At 45.7% G+C, this 20970-nt stretch overlaps 2 protein-coding genes across 16 annotated transcripts; one reads left to right on the top strand and one right to left on the bottom strand.

The window, feature by feature from the left end:
• Positions 1 to 762: 762 nt before the first annotated feature.
• ARMC6 (armadillo repeat containing 6) lies at positions 763 to 7442 on the bottom strand. 4 transcript variants are annotated; one of them, XM_065042087.1, is made up of 8 exons: positions 7280 to 7442; positions 6243 to 6395; positions 5719 to 5795; positions 4811 to 5381; positions 4181 to 4326; positions 3473 to 3604; positions 2837 to 2974; positions 763 to 2029 (listed from the first exon to the last, which is right to left on the bottom strand). In XM_065042087.1, exons 2-8 carry the CDS (start codon positions 6361 to 6363, stop codon positions 1817 to 1819), a joined length of 1398 nt encoding a protein of 465 aa, XP_064898159.1. In that variant the 5' UTR covers positions 6364 to 6395; positions 7280 to 7442; the 3' UTR covers positions 763 to 1816. The 4 variants fall into 4 exon arrangements, with proteins under 4 accessions (XP_064898159.1, XP_005505520.2, XP_013223447.2 ...); XM_005505463.3 differs by lacking the exon at positions 7280 to 7442 and adding an exon at positions 6904 to 7039; XM_013367993.3 differs by lacking the exon at positions 7280 to 7442 and adding an exon at positions 6894 to 7032.
• On the top strand, positions 7024 to 19220 carry SUGP2 (SURP and G-patch domain containing 2). 12 transcript variants are annotated; one of them, XR_010468225.1, is made up of 12 exons: positions 7080 to 7146; positions 7822 to 7943; positions 8796 to 10418; positions 10777 to 10894; positions 11423 to 11928; positions 12117 to 12228; positions 13083 to 13360; positions 13480 to 13594; positions 14148 to 14212; positions 14726 to 14862; positions 16060 to 16180; positions 16361 to 19220. XR_010468225.1 is itself a non-coding variant. In XM_065042075.1 (11 exons), the coding sequence occupies exons 1-10, from the start codon at positions 7142 to 7144 to the stop codon at positions 16178 to 16180; spliced, it is 3321 nt and encodes a 1106-aa protein (XP_064898147.1). In that variant the 5' UTR covers positions 7024 to 7141; the 3' UTR covers positions 18953 to 19220. The 12 variants fall into 12 exon arrangements, 10 of the variants coding, with proteins under 10 accessions (XP_064898147.1, XP_064898148.1, XP_064898156.1 ...); XM_065042075.1 differs by having other exon boundaries at positions 7024 to 7146; positions 13083 to 13594; positions 18953 to 19220; XM_065042076.1 differs by having other exon boundaries at positions 7024 to 7146; positions 13083 to 13594.
• The last annotated feature ends 1750 nt before the right edge of the window (positions 19221 to 20970 follow it).

Genomic DNA, 20970 nt, shown 5'->3' with positions numbered 1-20970 from the left:
AACCGGTGCCGGGAAGAGGCGGGGGGCGCGGCCGGGGGCGGGGCGCGGCGGGTGCGCGCAGATCCCGCGCAAGAGCCCTGCGCAGCGCCCGCGCTCTGCCGCCCGCAGCGGGCCCTGCCCGGCTCCACCGACCCGGCCCCGAGCGCCGTCCTGCGCGGCCGTGTGCCATGCCCGGCCCCGCTATCCCGCAGGGCACCGTGCCACGCCCGACCTGCAGCTGCATCCCAGCGGGGCTTCACCAGACAGTCCCATCCCCCCAGATCTGTCCCTTCCCCGTGTCTCAGGTTAAAACCAAGAGACAGTAGGCACAAAAAGCTCAACCTTACACCAACGCTTGCTTAAAGCAAGAGGAAAATGAATCCAAGCTATCCTGCCCCTGTTGGGGGACCCCACATCTGATTCTCCCCCAGCACCATGTTCAGCTTTGGTGCTGCTCCTCACCCAACAGCACCAGGCTGCACCATGGGACTTGGCCCTCAGGGTTTCTTCATCAGCTCTTCTTGGCGGCTCTGCCACAAAGGAGCCTGGACTCTGCACAGGAGGATGGCAGGGAGGAGGTCAGAGCAGCACACGGTGCTTGGCACACAGGAGAGAGCAGAGCCGGGCAGCCTTTCCTCCTATGAACGCTCACACAGGATTAGGAGCCTCAGAACACAACGACCTTTGCTATCTGCTGGCAAACAGCATGGGGCTGGAGGAGGCACCGAGACATTGCCACCACCCTTCTTTTTCTGTCTCAAAAAGGCTCCAGAAAGAGCTATCCACCCTTGCACTTTTTTTATATTTTATAGAATCAACATTTCTACAGAGAGTATCACATTAGAAAACATCCATTCAAGTACAACATCATCAGCAGTGCAAGGAGGAAGGTTCAGCACCCAGAGCAGAGCTGGTAACACCACAGTCTGGCAGATGCCTTGAGTGGAGATTTCAGAACGTTTCTGGATGTTTCATGTCTCCCTTTTTGCCCCCAAGTCCACAGCTGTCTTCAGCCCACGAGGCACACGGCCTCTTCATCGCAATCACAGCACTCCTGGATCCAGGGAAGCGTCACCCTGCTAAGATACAACCAAAACCTGGGCTCCCCAGGGCTGGCTTCCTGCTGCATGATACCACCACTGCTTTGTAACTCGCTACCAGTCCCTGACTTGCTCATCTCACTGAAAGAGAATGTGAACCTTCCACCTATATGCAAAGGGCAACATCAAAGTTATGTTGCTTTGGGCCACACTACTCAAAATTCTTACTTTGCTTTTGTTTAAAATGTTATGTTGGCTGAAAATCCAAAACAAAGCAGCAGCGCAGAATACGGTCAGCAGTAAAATAACAGTTAGTAGAACAGTACAACAGGACAGAACACATTCACAAATGATGGAGTTCCTCCTCATCCATCCCGTTACCGGCTCGGGCTTCTTGCAGAGAGCAGAGGAACAAATCAGAACCAGCTGCTGCAGTACGTACCAAACTCTACCAAAAAAGAGCCACTTTTGCTCTTGCTGTACAGAACAGAGCACACGGGAATGGCCCCGTTCTGTAAACAAGGAATAGACATAACAATGGAGGGAGCAGATCATCTTCAGGCATTAGATGATTTGGTGAATAATTACTACACAGAGTTGACTTGCAGCCTGTGAATGCATAAAGCCATTCCAGCTGTAGCTCCCAAAAAAAGTTCACCGCAGCCTCACAAGCCAGGCATTTGCTTCAGATGTTCCAGTTGGATGGAACTGCAAATGAATCCACGCCACTTCGTTTCCCCCCTTAAGACTTGACGTGCACAGATGTCTTGAAGCTCCGCAGCTCAGTGGTGGCCGATTCACTGAGCCAGGCTCCCCTTCTGACCTGTCCACAGCTCGCGGAGCTCCACTTTGCAGCCCAGATCCCTCAGCGCAGCTTTGGCCACGTCATCGCAGTCCTTGTGCGTCGCACGAGCTTCTGTGATCAGGTTCTCAGCTCCCATCTCTAAGATGGGCTGAGAAAAGTCCCGGCTCCGGGAGACCAGGTTGCGGATCAGCATGCAAGCCTGTTTCTGAGGAGAGAGGCAAATGAGAGATTTTAGCGTCTTTTGTAGGGAAATCCCACCCGTGGAGGATGCTGGCACGCACAACGCAGATCTGGCTCTAACTGAAGAACCTTTCCTGCACGACCAATGTACAGTAGACAGCAACAAAGAAGAATAAATCCAAGGACAAAAGCATGGCTGCTATTTTCCATGAAGGTTTGTATAACAAAACCTCCTGCTTCTGTCAGAACACCAGCACATCTCAAACACCTGCCAAGCAATACCAAGCACTTCTTTAAGTGATGCCAAGACGCCCCCCTTTTCCACCTTCCCTGGCACTTAGCTTACAATATTCTTTCAGAAAATATTTTCTACAGTATTTTAATATTCTAGAGAACACAAAAATGGACACAGGCCCTACTGAGACTCGCGTGAGAAACTAGAGGGCAAGTTCTTGCCATGCAGGTGTTTTATTCGACTCTGGAGAACAGATGGCAATCTATATGTATCCTATAAGACAGATAACATCATAGCACAGGCAGAGTCTGAAAGAGCCTGTCCTCGTCCTGCTTTTTTAAGAAGTAACACCTGCAAGAGAAGCACGACATTCCACAGTTGCTTGAACCTGAATTCAGGTGGGTTTGAAATCCAAGCTAAATTTTGCTCTGATCACATCAGGGTGACAGACACAGGGAGTCCTGCATTTAGACACCACATTCCCAACACGCTCAGAACCTTTTGGTATTTGTCAAGTAAAGGACAAAATCCCAATGAAGCTGTGAACGCAGCCAACGCTAATCCCGAATAAATAACCTAGCGCTCCGAGGCAAATACCTGTACAGCCACTTCTCGTGGGTGTGCTTTCATGGCCTGAAGAGCCGCCAACGCCCCTCCGCCTTCCATGATGACGTTACAGTTCTCGGGTTTGCGCAAAGCCAGCATGCACAAGGCTGCACAGCCTTGCTCGCAGATCTGCAAGGCAAAGGAGCAGAGACACTCACTGAAAATGCTGATTTCAGGGGAGACAAAAAAAAGTATTCGGAGTTTGTTTCTTTTTTAGGCAATTTTTAACATTTATTTTTATTTTTTCTAAGTATCTTCCACTGAAACATCCTGCTTCTCTGGCACGTAAACCAAGTTTCACACCCCAGAGCTGTAAAACATTGTATCTGGTATTCATCTGATTCAGGAACAAGAAAAACCCCTAATAAAGTGGACATACCTTTACATTTACGCAAATACTCGCCAAAGCATGTGCTTATCCATGCCACAACACTGGAGTTAAAGGTTTAATACACTGCTCAGCCACAACCATTTAACAAGCATACATAGAATGTATTTGCTCTTAGCACAAGCTGTTCATTATCACAAGTCCTCCACAGCAGCCAAGATAGCACAGCTGTGTTATACAACCCAAACCTGCTCTGTCCCCAGCCCTGCTGGGACTTCATCACCCACTCCAGCACGTACCTGAGGGTTGGCAAGGTGATGGCTTATGGCCAGCACAATGAGGTCCGTTGTCCCAGCATTAACGATGGCATCTTTCACATCGTCGTTACCTGCAACTGCTCGGATGGCGCTGAGCACCTGCTTCACCACGTCCTCCATCCATCAAAAAAACAAACAACAACTTAGAAAGCTGCAGAAAGTCTTAGAGATTTTTGAAAGCCAACCAGAGCATCCCATTCAAACAGTTGTCATTCCCAGTTATGAACGGCAATATTATTCTCAGTCACTGACATCCCCAGCCACAATTTCGTTCTACACAGAGTAATAATGAACCTTGTTAGTGGCAGAGGTTTTCAAAGAAGCTTAAAGAATCAAACATCAGCCCTCTGGGACTCAAGCATCTAAATCCTCTTGAACATCTTGTAGCTGGAATTTTCCACTAGAATGGTGGAAAACCAGCAGCTCAGCTTTGCTGGGAGTAAGTAGAGTTCTGCTCTTGGAATCTGGATGACAGAACTATGCACAAGGGGCTCAGAATTCCTGCATTCTTACCCACAGGTAACCTAGTTCTGTATATAAAGCTGTAAATAGGGATCACTGGTTGGGTTTCAACCCTAATTGCACCTAAAATAATGCACTGTCTAAGGCCCGTTCACAGCAAGGACTTTAAACTGAGGAGCACACCCTGCTCCATTACCTCCGCTCCAAAGTACATTTTATATCGCTCACCGGATGGTCAATGGAGTCAGCCAGGAGAGCCACCATAAAATTTAAGCCGCCAAGGTCCACAATTTCTTGACAGAATTCATTCCGGACAGAGAGGCGAGAAAGGGTGGCACACAGTTCACTGAGAACGCTGGAGTTATCTGTGAATGCTGCAGAGGAGAGGTGACAAATGGAGTCACTACAAGGAAGGAGGGGTGAGCAGAATTAATGTGTTCTACTTTGCTTCACTTAAAAAAAAAGGAAACAGCGAATTTCACTTTATATATTAAAACACATCAGCACACAGATGACATCCTGTTCACTCTGTATCTAGACAGAGACAGAATATCTTGGCAAGAATGCAGCACCTCAGCAAGGATAACGCACCTGTAAAGCTGCTCTGGGCTGTTAAATACTTCCTAGACAGACTGACAAACAGTTCTGATAACGGTCACCTCGGTGCTGCTGCTGGTCTCTGGAGCAGCCATGTGATTTTTCTCTCTTGGGGCACATTTCACCAAAAGAATTAAACATTTTAGTGGCAAATTTCTGAATCATCTCTAAGGAGCTTCAAGTTACAACAAAGCAGAGTTTTGAGGTAAGAAAGCACGGATGATTCAAAGTTAGGATCAACAGCCATGGGGTTAATTTTACCTTTTGCAGCTTCAATGAGGACTCTCAACCCATCATTTTCTAACACAATCATTTTGGCGTGATCATGAGCATGACCAAAGGGCACGCGGATGTCGTCGTCAAATGTCATGACCCTGAGCGTCGAGGAGGCCGTTCGGACGACGTCGGCGCTGTCTCCGTGCTGGACTATGGCTCCGGTCAGCAGCGGCAGAACCCCACCTTTGACAAAGTCCTGACGGTTCTGCTCGTGTTTCAGGCAGGCGTGCCGAATGCACCGCATCCCAGCCAGCGTCATTTCCGCATCCTCTCTATATTCTTGCAGAGTTTGGAGCAGCAGAACCTGGCCAGCAGAGTCAAGCAGGTCTGGCTGCCCATCCAAGACGGCAGATAAAGTAGAAAAGGCCTTCAGCATTAAATTTCTGTCTCCTGAGGCCAGCTGGCAGGCAGAGAATACCACAGAATAGGCACCGTTCTGCCCAGCCAGGTAGCGGAAAGCCAGCTGTTCTTTGCACTGATCGGTGAAGACCACGAGCTGCTCGGCCATCTCAGCGAGATCAGAGTCAGCAACGGCTCTCCCGAGGGAATCTAAAGTCTAAAGAAGAGAATAAGAGTCATTTTTCAATCTGAACTGTGAAGGAACAAGGACAGTTCTTCACAGGCAGTCAGATTTGTTTATTTATAATAATAGTCTTCTTTTAAATTTAAAATTAGTTTGACACAGCTAAGAAGCAACTGTATCAAAGAATGCATAGAAGCCATGGAGGAATGGGGGCTCCTCTGTACTTCTGCCACCACTGTTTGCTTTGTCAAAGAGCTCACAAAGAAATGAGACAGAGGCAGACATTGAAGATAAATCTCATTCTTAGTCTACTATTTAAACTATTATATAACCCTGATCCTTAGAAGACAACGTCTATTTGTGCTCCTACCAGCAAAATTTGGTGCTTTTGACCATTTTCAGAGGCAGGCTGCCGCACAGCTTTCACAATGTTGCTCAGGTCAACACCTAAAAGGACAAACAGAAACAAGATTAATATTAGTTACAGCAGCTTGGCTAAGATTTGTCAAGTTAACCACACTGAACAATGATAAACTTATTGTAAAGCATGGATCAAAGGCTGACAAAGTTCTGGCTAACTATAACAGCCAAATATGTCCTGGAATAAAGCATCGATTCCAGCTAAATGTCAAAATTGGGGGAGAAAACATAAAATAAAAATGAGTTAAATTTCATTCACCAAACTGCACCCTGCAGTTTGACCTAAAGACTTTTTCAGTCATAATTACTCAATGAAACTAGGTTAGCATTAATAGTGTCTACGTTCCACTTCACAAAGGTGTCTTTACAACACCGGATGCTCAATCTTTGCATGCAGGTTCTCTTAATATTTAAGATATGTAAAACCTCAGCTTGTAATAACCCAAACTGCAAAAATAAACGAATCTATAATACCTTGGGACTCAAACTGCTGCACAGCTTCTCTCACAGCCTCTTCTGGATCCATTTCAAATTCTGTAATATTTTCTTGCACTGCATCATCAAATGTTTCCTGCGCAATCTGTTTCGATCCCATTTTCCTCCAATGGGATAAACTACCTCCTTGTCCTGTCATTAACACAGTTCACAATTAGTGTCTGGTGCGAAACCTTCTAAAGTTAATCAGAAACAAAGGGCGGGGCTTGATCTTTCCAAAAACAAAAGCACAGAACCCAAAATCAAAAATATATGGTAAAGGGATGTTTGGGTTATTTTGGTTTGTCTGGGCTTTTTTTTAGCGGTTAGAAATAAAGCAATTAAAAGAAAAAGGGAAGAACTCAGAGGCCCAGGATTTGGATGGGGAAGGCCCTGCTGCTGATGGGTGTTACGGTGCCAGGGCACAGCGGGCAGCCTGCCCGGGCACACAGAGTCCCGAAACCCCTCACACTCGAGGCCCATGGCAGGCGGAGCCCGCAGCCGGGCCCGCTTCACCGCGCACCCCCTCAGCAGGCCCAGCGCATCCCGCCCCTCAGTCTCTCAGCGAGACCTCCACCGGACAGGACCCAGGAACGGGGCGCAGGTACCGGGGGAGCTCCCAGGCGCACAAGGAGCCCCGGTTCTCCTCACCACCGCCCACCTCCGTCCCTCGTCGCTCGGTGACGGGCTCCTCCCGCCTGACAAAGAGCAGCGGGCTGACAGCGCCGGCTCTGCGCGGCCGCCGTGCGCAGCTGGCTCCGCCCACCGCCGGCTCAGCCCCTCAGCGCCCATGCGCCAAGGCAAAAAGTCACGCCGGTGCCCCTCAGGCGGCGCGAAAAAGAACTCGGTGTGTCCAAGTGCGCCTGCGCCCTCCCGTAACGTGCTCCCTCGCCACACACATGCGGTCAGTCGCCGTTTGCGCATGCGCTCTATGCGGGAACTCGCTGAAGCGGGCCTGCACGGCAGCGGGTGTCCCAGGGCCCCGCCGGCGGAGCGGGAGGCTGCGGGTCGCCCACGCCCGCTTCCCTTCTGCTTACCGCGCCGTGCGGCTCGAACCCGCGCCCTCTCCGTCGGTACCGGCCCGAAACCACCCGCCTTGAGGGGATGAGGAGGCGGTGCCTGCGGCGCGGCGGGGTCCGCATTGCGCAGGCGCGGGGAGGGAGGGGGCGAGCGAGCGGCGTCCCGCGGGGGCTGCTGGGAGATTCGTGTGTGGCGGGGAGGCGGCGGGACTGCGCGGGGGCGGGGAGGGCAGGGCCGGCTCCCGGCGGGGCGGGCCGGGGGCGGCTCCTTCTCCTGCGGGTATCTGCGCGTGTGGCAGCGGGCGGACAGGCTGCCGGGGGGGTCACCCGGTGAGGGGTGGGAAGGCGGGAGGCGGCAGCGGCTCCCTCGTCACGCTGCCATTCACCTCAGGCCCGTGAGGGGAGCCGGGGGAGGGAGCTCCGCACCCCGCTGAGGAGAATCCGCCCGGGCCCAGCTCAGCGGGGGGGGCCGGGCCGGCGGGAGGTACCGGCGGCGTTAGCGGTTCGGCGGCGGGAGGAGCTGCCCCGGTCAGGGCCGGCTTTGTGCTGTTTTGCTCCAGGATAAAAATGGCCTCTCGGCGGATCACACGGGAGACGTTTGATGCTGTGGTGCAGGACAAAGTTAAAAGGTATCGCATGGACCGGGGTGATGCTCTGGAGAACACAATCCATCATTTCAAAGGTAATGAAACCGGTGCTGTGGATTATAAGAGCTATTCTGGTAACAGCTTTGTTCGATTTCTTGCCTTCCGTTTATATATATTTGCCTAAAACGTGGACTTGTGCTGGTGTTTTTCCACTTCTATTTTTAAGAGGCTAATAGCTTGGTATGATTGCCACTGTTTCAATGTGGGAGGCAAATTCCAGGCAAAAAAAGCGAATTTCAAACAAAGGAATTCTGTTTAGGCTGCATCAGAGAGTGGGTCCAGTTTCAGGGAGGACTCCAGAGACATCACTGCAGGATGGAATTCTGTTGATGGCTGATAAGTTAAATAAACGTAGGAGTGCATTTGATGCCTCTGGGTCTTTGTATTTCGTGTTATTTTTAGAGAAAGCGCTAAACGCAGCACATTAATCTAGTGAATGTGTACAAAACATGATCTGCAAGTGCTTTTGTGTTCTGATTTGGTGCTTAAAATGTGCAGAAAAATAACTTGTATTTTATTCATATGAAATTGAGAGTTTTAAAATGAGATCTGTTTCCTCAAAGTTGTATAAGCTTCAATGAAATAATTTATTTTGAATACTTAATTTGCTCAAGTATTCTTTACCTTTTGAGTTTATTGGAATTAAGGAATAGGAATTCTTGGACGCTTTGCAGGAAATTCTAGTGTTTCTGACTTTAATGTTATCTGAGATAATTGTGTATGAGTTTGTAAAAAATATGGTCTTCTGTTCAACTGTGCAATTCCAGTGCACTGTTTTTCAGTAGTTTTGGTATGTTCACTCTACTAGGTGTGTAAATGTGTTTGTTATTTCTTTTTCTGAGTATTACTTGCAGTGTATTGGTGTACTTATGTTTTTATCATTCCAGCTCATTCAAGGCCTCTCCCAAGACCAAGATTCGAAGACAGTTTTCATGACGATGGAAGATACGCTCATGACAACGCCCAGCACCATCCACACGATGACTGGAGTGAAGACCCTCGAGATGACTATCCAGGACCTTCTTATCGCTCTGCTAGTCCTCTCATCAGGAAAGAGAACTATTACCATGAACAGTACGGCCGTCCAGCATCTCGGGACCGGGACTTTGGCCACCTGGCATCTCGGGACCGGCAGTTTGGGCGTCCGGCTTCACACGACCGGGAGTACGGGCACCCAGCATCTCGCGATCGGGAATGCGGGCACCCGACGTCCCACGATTGGGAGTACGGGGGCCTGGTTTCACACGACCAGGACTACGGCCCTCCTGACTCTTGGGAATCCACTGGACCACATGAAACTGATTTTAGTTCTTCAGATATTTTAGGTGATTTTAGATCACCAGGACTCATGGAAGATGAATATGGCAACATGGACAATCAGGAGTATGATGTGGACTTTGGAATTCAATCCGACAGTGAGTTCCGGCCCCCGCTACGGAGGGGCAGCATCGGCAGGGGAAGAGTTCTGCGAGGAAAGCGCCTTACGAGGGGCACTGTTAAAGCTAAAGTCTTCAAAGGAGATATCAAACCTCCCCTGAAGAAATGGAACACTAAAAAACTGCCACCAGGCTCTGATCAGAAACCAGCTCTGCAACCTGATCAAACGCCTGAAACCGCTGAACAGCCCAACCAGAGGCCGGTGCCCGTCCCACGCCCTAATCAAAAGTTGCCTCCACGACCTAATCAGAGGCCGACTTTAACAACCCAGAGACCTATTCTCAGGCTCCCGAAGCCAGCACATGTTTTCAGAAATCTCAGTTTTGATCTTGTGGACAAATCAGACATCTTTTCAACATTTGGAATAGAAATTATCAAATGGGCTGGGTTTCACGCAATAAAAAATGATGCAGAATTTTCCCGGCTCTTTGGAGCTCTCTTCGAGCTGGAGACAGAAACCTGTGCAAAAATGCTCGCTTCATTCAAATGCTCCTTAAAGCCAGAACACAGAGATTATTGTTTCTTTACTATCAAGAGTTTACAACATGCTGCTCTGAAAACTCCCAAAGTGGACAATGAGTTTTTAAACATGCTGTTGGACAAAGGTGCTGTGAAAACAAAGAACTGCTTCTTTGAAATAATCAAACCTTTTGATAAATACATAATGAGGCTTCAAGACCGCCTCCTAAAAGGTGTTACACCGCTGCTTATGGCCTGCAATGCTTATGAATTGAGCATTAAGACGAGCGGTTTTGGTAATCCAAGAGAAATGGCAAGTGCTTTTGAGACCACAGTCTCTCTGTGCCGTAAGTCTCTAGCCCTTCTGGGTCAGACCTTTGCGCTAGCATCTGTTTTTAGGCAAGAGAAAATACTTGAAGCCGTAGGACTCCAGGAAATGGCTCCAGCGCCAACACTATTCCCAAACTTTGACGATTCAACGTTGTTCGGAAGAGAGTACATTGAAAACTTGAAGGCTTGGTTGGAGAAAAGTGGATATCCAATTCAGATGAAGAAGGCTGAGCCGGAGTCCACAGCACAGCTTAAAAAACCCTCTCCTGACACAAAAGCTAAAAGTGAGTGAACTGTTTTAAGATACTTTACAGTATATAATTCCTTTATTTTGCACAAAATCCTTTTGGTGCTGTAAGTCATTTCCATTTAAAGGGTGGCTTGACGTGCCCAGGATGGCTCAGGATATATTTTGTAAACTGCACTGGGTCTCATAATAAACTGCTCTAGAATCTAACTTGCATTGAGAAAACAGAATGTTTCTGAGGTTTCCTTAATTTATTCTAGTATTAAGTGCAGCCTTTTTTGTGTTAACATGTTGAAAAATTGCAAATGTCAGTGTGTCAAAGAATAACTAAGATGACATATTGATACTCCAATGATGAGAATAATACAACAGCTGCATTTTATTTCTCCCCATAGCCCCCCAGCGAGCTGATCGGAAAGTCGTGGAGGTAATCGAACAGCTGGTGAACAGCATTGTTTCAGGCACTTTGTCTGCCAAAGAGAGAAATGCTCAAAAGAACTGTCCTGAATATTGGTAGGTGTGTTTGAACAGTATGTCATCAGAGTACTCTCTGCTGAAAATCTTTGGAATATATGTAATTAAACTCAGTATTTCCTTCAATGGGTATAAGATCAAAGCCTACTATATGTTTAAGCAGACTTAGGAAAATGTTTCCTCAGCTAATTATACTTCTTGATATCCCTGGAAGTTGTCCGTTGCTTCTGTTTTGTCTAATAGATCACATTCCTTTTGATCTGTCAATAATGGCATAATAATGACATACCTCTTCATGTATGAATTGCAGCATGGGTGATTAATTACTTATAAATTATTCACGTCAAAACCCTCCATCATTTATTTGCTTGGCATCCTTCACTTACTGCTTTAGAAGTGGAGTTGGCTGTTACTCTGAGAAAAACTGATGCAGGCTGACGTTAACGGAAGAACTGATGTATAACCCTGGAAAAAAGGATCAGTTGCTACTGAGGTTTTGGTCGGAGAATTTGAGATTAGCTGTGCTTTTAGCTTGGGCTTTCCTTGTGTTTCTGTGATTTTCTTTAGGTTCTTGTCTGATGAAGATAGTCTAGAATACAAGTATTACAGACTGAAGTTATCAGAGGTGCAAAGGCGGACATCGGCTGGAAAGGAAGCGGGTGGCGAGGGCAGAACACTGGAAGAATCTGCAACAGAATCAGTCAGAGCCATGTTATATGCCAGGAAAGTCGCAAGTATTAAGAGGAAGCTATTTAAAAGGAAAAGGCTTGGAATTATCGCCCAACACTGTGTGCGAGGAAGGAAGGTGAGGAGAGCAACCACAGGGACGCAGACCGTGCTTTCGGCAGGTACGGTGCTGAAGCACCAAGACAAACATCTTCAGGGTTCCGTCCAGTCAAAAACTTCGGTGTCAGAAACCAGCCCGTCTGAGAATTCTCCCCTCGACACCACCTCGTCCTCACAATGTGCCGCCAGTTCAGAGCTCGCTCTGCCAGCAGAAGAAAGGGCAGATGTGGAGAATTTATTAGCACCACCTGAACTTTTCCCACCATTGTCCTCTCCGTTTCCTGATGGTGAGTGAAGATTCAAGATAAGATTTTAAAATTGTAAATTGTAGGAGAAAAGAATCACATAGAATATTCTGCTGGAAATTCTCAAAATCATTTATTTTGCTCAAGTAGATAGTTCTCAACTCTGTTAACCTTCCAGTGGTGCAGATTTTGTAGGAAGCTGTAGATAACAAGCGTTCTCTTTCTTGCAGTGGATGCTAAAACAATGGAAACTGCCGAGAAACTTGCCAAGTTTGTCGCTCAGGTAGGACCAGAAATTGAGCAGTTCAGCATAGACAACAGTGCAGATAACCCAGACCTTTGGTGAGTCCCACATTTATCTGTGTAAATGCACTGATAAGAAAAATCAAAATGCATCTAAACAATTACTAAGGAGCTATTTCCTTTTATTGTTTGTTGAGATGTATGCTTTTATTCAATGTGTTTAGGAACAGAGGATTTTGAGCAACACTCCCTGTTGTCCTGCTCAGCACCTCCATTAATGGTGAATATCTGCATTACCTAAGAAAGAAAAACACCTCTCGCAAACACGTACATGCACTGATTTGTTATTTTTTGCTTTTCTATCCTAAGTAATCAGCTTGCATCTTGAAACAGGGTTCTGCCAAAGTGTTTTCACTCTTGGGGTTTTGCTCTTGTCGTGGTGTGGTGTGGTTTGGTTTGTTTTAAGTGAGGCTTTGATTAAAATGGCTTAAGTGCTCTAGTGTAAATCAGCACAGGTTTTTTTCTTTCAGTCATACTGTGCCAATAAAAATGGAGCCCTATAGTCTCTCCTGTCTCTGAGTCAATACTCCTGTTTCCATACAGACCACGTGATTGAAATTTGGAAGCCTGAATTCTCTTCTGGGGTCTGCTCTTTGCCTTCTGGGTCATCCAAAGCTGGTGTCTTTCTTAGTTTCTCCAACTATATCATTAAGATAATTGTACTGAATTCTTTACAACACAGTTTGGGAAGTGCTGATAAAAAGCAGTCTGTAAGAACCGAGGAGAACGGTTGTTCTTCTTGGTACGTGGTGTTGGGGAATTCTACGTTTCTACAAAAACACACCTGGCATGAGAATTCAAAAAATAATAAGAGATTTATTTCTAATGTCTTACTTCATACTGGCTAAAGCAAATCTCTTTCTGATATTGTTTTCACTGTAATTTTTGCTCAGGTTTTTACAGGATCGAAACAGTTCTGCTTTCAAATTTTACCGAATGAAAGTCTATGAGCTACGTCCATCTATTAACTTCAGTGCTGTGTCAGAAGTAACTGATGCTGGGGACAGTGCTAAACCTGAAGAGAGAAATGTGGATATTTCAGAAGAAGAAGAGTATGAAGAAGAAGAGGAAGAAGATAATGAGGAGGAAGCTGAGTTTGAGGAGGATATCTCCCAGCCTTTGGAAGAAATGGAGCAAGCAGAGGAGGAGGAAGAGGATGACACATCAGCAGGTAGAAGTGTGGAAAACCTAGCAGAAGAGATGTGTTCCAAAACAGGAGAGGAGATTTCGACAGGTGAAATGCAGCTAGCCACCTCCTCTGACGGTGCTGTACCCAATCTGTCGACACAGGCATCCGCTCCTGCTCCTGGTACCCTATTTCCTCGCAAACGAATCAGCAGCAAGTCTCTGAAAGTTGGTATGATTCCTGCATCTAAAAGGATTTGCCTCATAGAAGAACCAAAAGGTGAGTGTTACTTAAACGAGATTGTGGAGGTATCAGTACAGAATTCCTGATTTTTATGTGCTTGGTACTGATTGTCAATGGCTAAAAGAATTACATTTATTTAGTATAAAAATGAATGCATTCTTTAACAAATGTCTTTACGTAATGATTTCTGTTGGTGAAGGCTCTCATTTGTGATATGAAAATGATGTATGATAAGCTCATGTAAGTCCAGTTTGAGTTTTCTGTCAGAGTATTACAGATGCTCAGGGAAAGGAAAGATCGAAAGTCCTTATAGTATATTATCCATCAGTGTATTGCTGGCATGATGTGTCCAAAACTAAATACATACACGTACTAATTACCAGGTTTGTGGTGGACAGGGAAAAAAAAACCCTGTGTGTGTTGGTTGGTTTGGGGTTTTCTTTGTTGTTTTTTTAAATTCAGATCTTTCTTAAGGGTTCCGATTTTAGGCCAAAGCATTGAGTTAGTCCCACTTGAGATGTACTTTTGGAGTTCTGTATTAAAATTGTTTCTCTTTACAGCTGAATTTTGTCATTGATTTGATTTGCAGTGCATGAACCTGTCCGAATTGCTTATGATAGGCCTCGTGGTTGCCCAGTTACAAAGAAGAAGAAGGTAAAGAACACAGAATCACAGAATGTGAGGGGTTGGAAGGGACCTGGAAAGCTCATGCAGTGCAATCCCCCCATGGAGCAGGAACACCCAGATGAGGTTACACAGGAAGGTGTCCAGGCGGGTTGGAATGTCTGCACAGAAGGAGACTCCACAACCCCCTGGGCAGCCTGGGCCAGGCTCTGCCACCCTCACCCCAAACAAGTTTCTTCTCAAATTTAAGTGGAACCTCCTGTGTTCCAGTTTGAACCCACTGTCCCTTGTCCTGTCATTGGTTGTCACCGAGAAGAGCCTGGCTCCATCCTCCTGACCTGTCTTAATGGGGAAAAAGGATCTTTGCTCTTTCAAAGAGCACCAAACTATATTTGAAGGTGCAAAGGGATAAAACCAGACTCAACAGAGATAAGCCTGGGGGCAACACGCCAATTTATTGCGGGGGTGAGGGATTTTTGGTACATGATCTCTCTGTATAACAAAAGAACCTTTGTTTTTCCGTTTTTTTTTTCCCCTTTGTAGAAACCAAAAGATTTAGAATTTTCACACAAGAAACTGACGAACAGGAACGTGGGGTTCCAGATGCTTCAGAAGATGGGCTGGCAAGAAGGACACGGCCTTGGGACACGGGGAAAAGGAATCCGAGAGCCTGTAAAAGTGTATGTAATGGGAACACGATACAGAAATTTGACAGCTCTGGCAAAGGCTGGGATTCTAATAGTAACTCGATTTCTCTAACCCACCTAGATGTGGCCAGATCAGTGTTTTGTTCCCTTCTTGACGCACAGTTGAGCGTGGAGACTTCATGTGTTTTTCTGGCCAGTTTGGGCCAAGTCTGGTCTTGGTCGTTCCTTGCCGTCCAGTTTGACGTGACTGGAGGCTGCAGCCTGAATGCCTCAGTGTACAGACCCTTCCAAAAGATTATGTGGGTGCCCCTGTTCTTCAGGAGGTGTTTTTTATTACTTAGTGTGTTTAGGTCTTTTAACACATAGTATCCTGGGAATCTCCTCGCTAGCACACCAGGTACATAATACATACATAGACTTTAGGAATATCCTATACAGTACTCCTAGGTTTAGGCAACAAATTTATTTTCACTCTAATTATGTGATTCATTCCACTGCATGCTGAATGAGGTAAGTACATCTGCCAGAAGGTAAGTCTGCTTTTTCTTTTAAAATACACTTTTGGATCTGAATCTTCATTTTGTCTTTTAAAGTTGCTCTATCCAGTGTCCACTGCTGCCAGCGTGGAGAATGGGTAACACCTCCTCCAGCCCCCTGACTGAATAAGGAGATAGAAATCCTTCTCCTTCAACTCCCTGGCTGAATAATGAGCCAGAAACTCTTTAGTTCTCTCTAAACCCATATGACAAGCTTTCTAGTCCACGCACATAGTCTGTGGTTTAACACTCGTCTTTCTCCAGGGATTTCTATTGTCTCTTCATGCCTTGGATAGCACTGGTCATTTTAGTTGGTGGATACTTGTGGTGGTTTGTTTTCTTTTTTCCTTAGTGCTCCCAGTGGTCCAGTGGCCATCACTTTATTTTCTATATTTCATTCTTCAGCAAATGGACAGCGAGAGAGCAGTTTATTTCACCTGTAGCTCTCTTGTGTTCACCGGTGTTAGAGCCTTGCTTGTAGCTGGGCTTGCATCAGTAGGGCATCACTCTAGAGTTGTTTCTAGTTGGTCCGGTGTGCCAAGTACCAAGGCTCCGCTCCCCTTCTCCCCCAAATGAAGCAGAATTACTTTCCACTTGAATTGTGTCTGTGTTGGAAGCTGTTGTTTAGATCTCTTCTGCACGTTGTGAAATGTAACAGGAACGGAGTGTTCTAACTCTTCATTTTGCTCCCTAGGGGTGCTACCTCTGCAGGGGAGGGCTTGGGTGTTGCAGGGGAAGAAAATAAAGAAGATGCATTTGATGTTTTCCGTCAAAGAATGATACAAATGTACAGGCAGAAAAGAGCAAGTAAATAGGTATGTGCAATGGACACGTCTGGTTTATGAATTCCTGCAAACATTAAAATACCAGGGTTTTTAAGTCTTCCTTTACCAAGAAAATATTGCTGTTTCCATGGGTATATCTGGCTTCTTAGCATTGAATGAAAATCCAGAGCTCCGATGAACTGCTGAATTACCCCCAATGTTACTTCCTAGGTTTGACATAAGAAACTCGCTCGCTAGAAAGAGCACGGACATGCAGAGGCTGCTGTGTGCAAGACCCTCGGCAGAGTCTGCCAGTGTGAAGAACACTTGGTTCTATAGTAGTGGACTTGAACACTAAAGTATTAAAACATTTTCCAAGATTAAAGTTAGTCTTGTATTTAATTGTGCAAGCTAACAACTTGAATGTCATCTTCTGAGGAAGAAACAACTGCTTTTGTTCTCGGAAGTGCCTGTTTACCTCTCTCTTTGGCCGAGTTTGCCTGTTTCATGATGAGAAATGGAATAAGCAACATGAAAAACCCGCCTGGCCCGGTTTGGCTCTGATCCTTGCTGAAGCCAAGAGTCTTCTCCAGTTCAGATCTTCTTGCAAGGCAGTTCAGATTTTGTTTTACTACATTTTATCGATGGCTTCATCTGATCTACTTCTGGAGCCTGCACAAAGCAGTTTCCTTTCTTCCATACAAGAAGTCTGCCTGCCTGCTTCTTTTGTATAGGAGTCTAGACTTTGAAGCATAGGATGAACAACTGGGTTCATCTGAGTGTGATAACACTAAACTCTTCCTTGAAAACCTCAGCTGCTAAGGCTTTGCATTGTCATGAGCAAGTAGTACATATTTGAAGTGTACATTTTGTTTTTACACAGATTTGCAGCTCTTCTCCAACACATTCTTGCCTAATTTCTTTCCTTCTCAAAAAGTTTAAGCCACGAGCAGGTGCAATTCACGTGTCTGCAGAAAATACCGAAGAAAATACGTGGAAGTCACCTGGAATTGGATCACCAGTGTTATAAGACCATCAGTTTAGAGAGTCATTTCTGTGTTCTATCAAATATTTGCTTTGCAGGAGTTCTTGTATTGAAAAAAATGCCAAGAACTAAGATAACCTGGTACTTCTAAGGGACCGTGCCAGAATTTACTGAAAGCGAAGAGCGGATTAATCAACAAAAAGCATTATGTAGCTGCTTGGCGAAGCAGTTCTGCAGACACGAAAGCTTTAGCAGTATTACCACAAATAATCATTCAAGGTCTGATCATTCATCTTCTTCCACCTTGCACATCAATAAGGGATCTGGGACTGGCTAACTGACCGTGACAGAATTCAATAGCATGCTTTTTAGTGTACTCATTCTCCATCATTACCTCTCTCAAACCAGTCCAAAGTCTCCCCTGGAATGTTAAACTGCCAGAATCTCCTTCTCTGAAGAGTCTTCTCTTGAGCTGGCGCATGTTTTGCTGAGCAGGAGTGAGCGCTGTCTTGCCGCTGTTTCCATCCTGCACCACGCTTCTTGCAGAGCCGCGCGCTTGCGGTACCCGCTCATGGCAGCCCACAAGAATGTGGCAGCATCTCAAGTTCCTCACTGACAAAAACGTAAGAAAACGTGCTCCTCAGTTACCCACTGGCCTGTGCCTGCTGTTCAAAGAACAAAACGGTATTCTTTCTCCATTAGAAACCCCACTGGCTGAAAGGGAGTGTCCTCATTTTCATTCTGTAGCAACAAGCTTTTCCTTGCTGGTAATAACCAGTTTTAGATGATGAATGCAAGATTTTTTTTCTCCTTTACTGTACAAGTCTTTGAAACCATGAGAAACAAAATCATGTCGCAGTGTAATTTCCCAGTCACTTGGGTTTAGGTGCCTCCAGGCACGTAATCACTAAATGAAACCACAATGGCAGGTATAGAAAAATACACTGGTAGTTCTGTTTTTCCATGAACATCACATGTGTCTTCACCTTTACAAGAAACTGAAGCATGAAGGCTATAAATACAAATAAGTTCACCTGCTTGTCAAATTTAAGGACATTTGAGAGCCCAGACATTTCTCACAGACTCTACTTGGAGATGTTTAAAATCCTTTAATGTTCTGCACCACAGGCCACTCAAAAGATCATCAGTTACAGTATTGGGCAGCGTGTGCTTCCCTGTGAAGTTCTGTTTGGGTGTGTTCTTTGCTGCCACTCCTTCTCTCCTGTGCCTAATTATCTAGCGGTCACCATCTGGTTTAGAATGACACTCTGCAACCAGTATTGTTGGCATCTGATTTATTCCTCCGGCCCGCTCGAATGGGTTTGGCTTTTCTTTTAGTGATGAAGCTGCTGGTGTTGCTGGTCACAATTTCTATTCCCCTGCAAACTTCCAGTTCACCTCCTTGCCCAATCTGGGAGAACTGTTGGCATCCAGGTTGGAAATGGTGCCGTCCTTGTGAGTGCAGTGCAGTTCAGAGTGTGATGCTGTCTTGAGAATAAAGGGGAACGTTGAGGAAATCTGAGTCTGCCACCCTGGCCCACTCCAGTGTGCTCTGTCTTTCTTGGGCCGAGCTTGAATTTTGGACAAGATACCAGCAGAGCAGCGCTGTGCTGGGGTCCCGGCCCTGCTCTCGCATGGGTTACCGTTTGCCACTTTTATCTTGTTTTACCAAGAGATGACCTTACGCTCCTTTTGCAGAAGGAGTTTCCTTTTCGTTTTGACCTGCTTTTGCAGGCAGCTCTGATTTGAAAATTTGCAATACTTGTACATGTGAAACATTTGTTGTGCGGATCCGTTGCCTTGGTTAAAGCTTACTAGCTTCTTTTCTGTTATTTTAGTTCCAGGCTCTCTTCCATGAAGACTGCAAGCTTCAGTGACCATTTTAACTAACTTCAGTGCTGTGTCTACTGTCTTTTTGGTTGGTTTTTTGCCATTATTCTTGCAGAGCAATTTGCTGGTTTCTGTTCTGTGCAAACTGGCAGTAGTGCTAAGCTAGTAACAATTAGACGCTTATGTTATTGGATAACTGACATTTCTTTTTAGTGTAAGTAAACATGTTAGCATTGTTAACCTTTTAATATCTGCAATAAATGTGGAACTAAACGATTTCTGGTTTAAATGTTTTGCTTGTGAATTTGGCCATTTGTAAGAGATATGCATCACTTTGGCACTAACGAGTGGAATGGAGATGTGCGATATTAGTGTAAAGCGGGATTCTCTGGTGTACGAGGGAAGGAAGGTCCCTCTGTTTCTGTGCTGCTAAATGTTGAGAATACCCACTAAATAATTTCTTAGTTACTTTTTCATGTGGCTTCTAGTGCTTTAAATCCATACACAGCAGCGTTACTCTCCATGTGAACGCCAAAACCGTCGTGCCCCATTCAGAACTCGAGAGCTTTACACTTTATTCCCATATCCAGGAATGAGTTGTCGCTCTGATTTTCTTAGTGTACTGACTTGAAAACAGCAAAACTTCCTCTTTATGCCTGTGTGTGGTTTACCTTTGCCTTGAAATTCAGAGTCCTTTTTAGACAGGATATGAGGGGGGAAATTTAACCCTTGTGCAGCCGCCTTCAATTGAGGGCTAAAGCCAGAGTGCTCATTGGCAAAAGCCACCGTGTCCCTTTTGTGACAGCCAGGAAGGTCTTTGCAGAGCCAATGCCAAGCCCTGGTTACACCTTTCTCCTCCTTTAACACGTAAGGACCTGGTTCTAGAATAAAGGGCATTTGCTCTCGTTGGAGAGAAATGAGATCCCCATCTTGGGTAAGAGAACCACAGTCACTAATACACTCTTTGGAGTCGTTTAACAAAACTAATAGTGATGGTTTCCTTTTTTCTTTTTTCCTTCAGAGCTTTTCTTTGGTCTAATACCAGTGACATTTTTCCTATTTATTTTTCCATTTATTTTCTTTTGAAGACACTACAGCATCCTTAGCGTGAACGCGTAATCTGCGCCGAGATGGGATTGCTCCAAATCCATGTACAGTATTTTATTCTATTGATACTCCATTCTGCTTTAAAGTTAATCCTGGTTTTGTGCCCAAAGAGAGTCTGGCCTCAGAAATCCAGATATTGCTCCTTTGGGTTGTTTTCTATCCTACAAGCAGGTACATTTTCTAATTAAAAAAGAATTCCTGGAAGTCCTGTATCATCCTTAACTCTGCATATCTCGTGACTGAGTGGCCAATCACAACCAGACTGTAGATCTGAGCAATAATAAACACCTTAAATGAGAAGATGCTCAAAGAACAATAGGGTGCTTCTGAAATAGAGTTTTTGTGAACCGTGTTAAGTAGGTAACTTGCTGAATTGCAGCAAGTTGTGGAAAATGTTTGCGTTATCTGTGGGCAATAAAGTTACTGCTGTTCAAGAAAGCGCCAGCACACGGTGTGTTCTCTTCAGCTCTTTGTGCCTGATTGTCGTTAGAAGGTTATTTCCTAGGCAAGACTTTGCTTTGAAAGGGAAATCATCATTCGTTATCCTGCCGCTAGGTAATAAATCGATAGCAAAGCAGCAAATACAAAGCAATTAATTTTTAAAACAGCTGCCTGTTCGGCAGAAGTTCATTGCAGATTGATTCACGGGGTTAACAAAAATTCGATCTTGGAACAGTTTACAAGGCCTATTTCAGAAACGGGAGCCGTTGTTGGGTGGGAAACGGGAATTTTGAGAGCTCGTTAAGTCACACAACGCAAACGTGAGGAGAGGACCCGTAGGTTCGGGGTTTATTCGATGCCTTGGCGCTTGCTGGGGTCGTTTCCCCGTGTCCGCGGGAGGACGGCTGGCCCAGGGAGTTCTGCAGAGTTCCTGTGCTGTGTTCCCCGAGCACGGGAAGATCATTTGACTGGGAATTAG

The sequence above is a fragment of the Columba livia genome, chromosome 27 (genome assembly GCF_036013475.1).
Source record: "Columba livia isolate bColLiv1 breed racing homer chromosome 27, bColLiv1.pat.W.v2, whole genome shotgun sequence".
NCBI classification, from domain to species: Eukaryota; Metazoa; Chordata; class Aves; order Columbiformes; family Columbidae; genus Columba; species Columba livia.
Note: the sequence above shows the minus strand (reverse complement) of the source record. Positions and strands in the feature narration are given on the sequence as shown.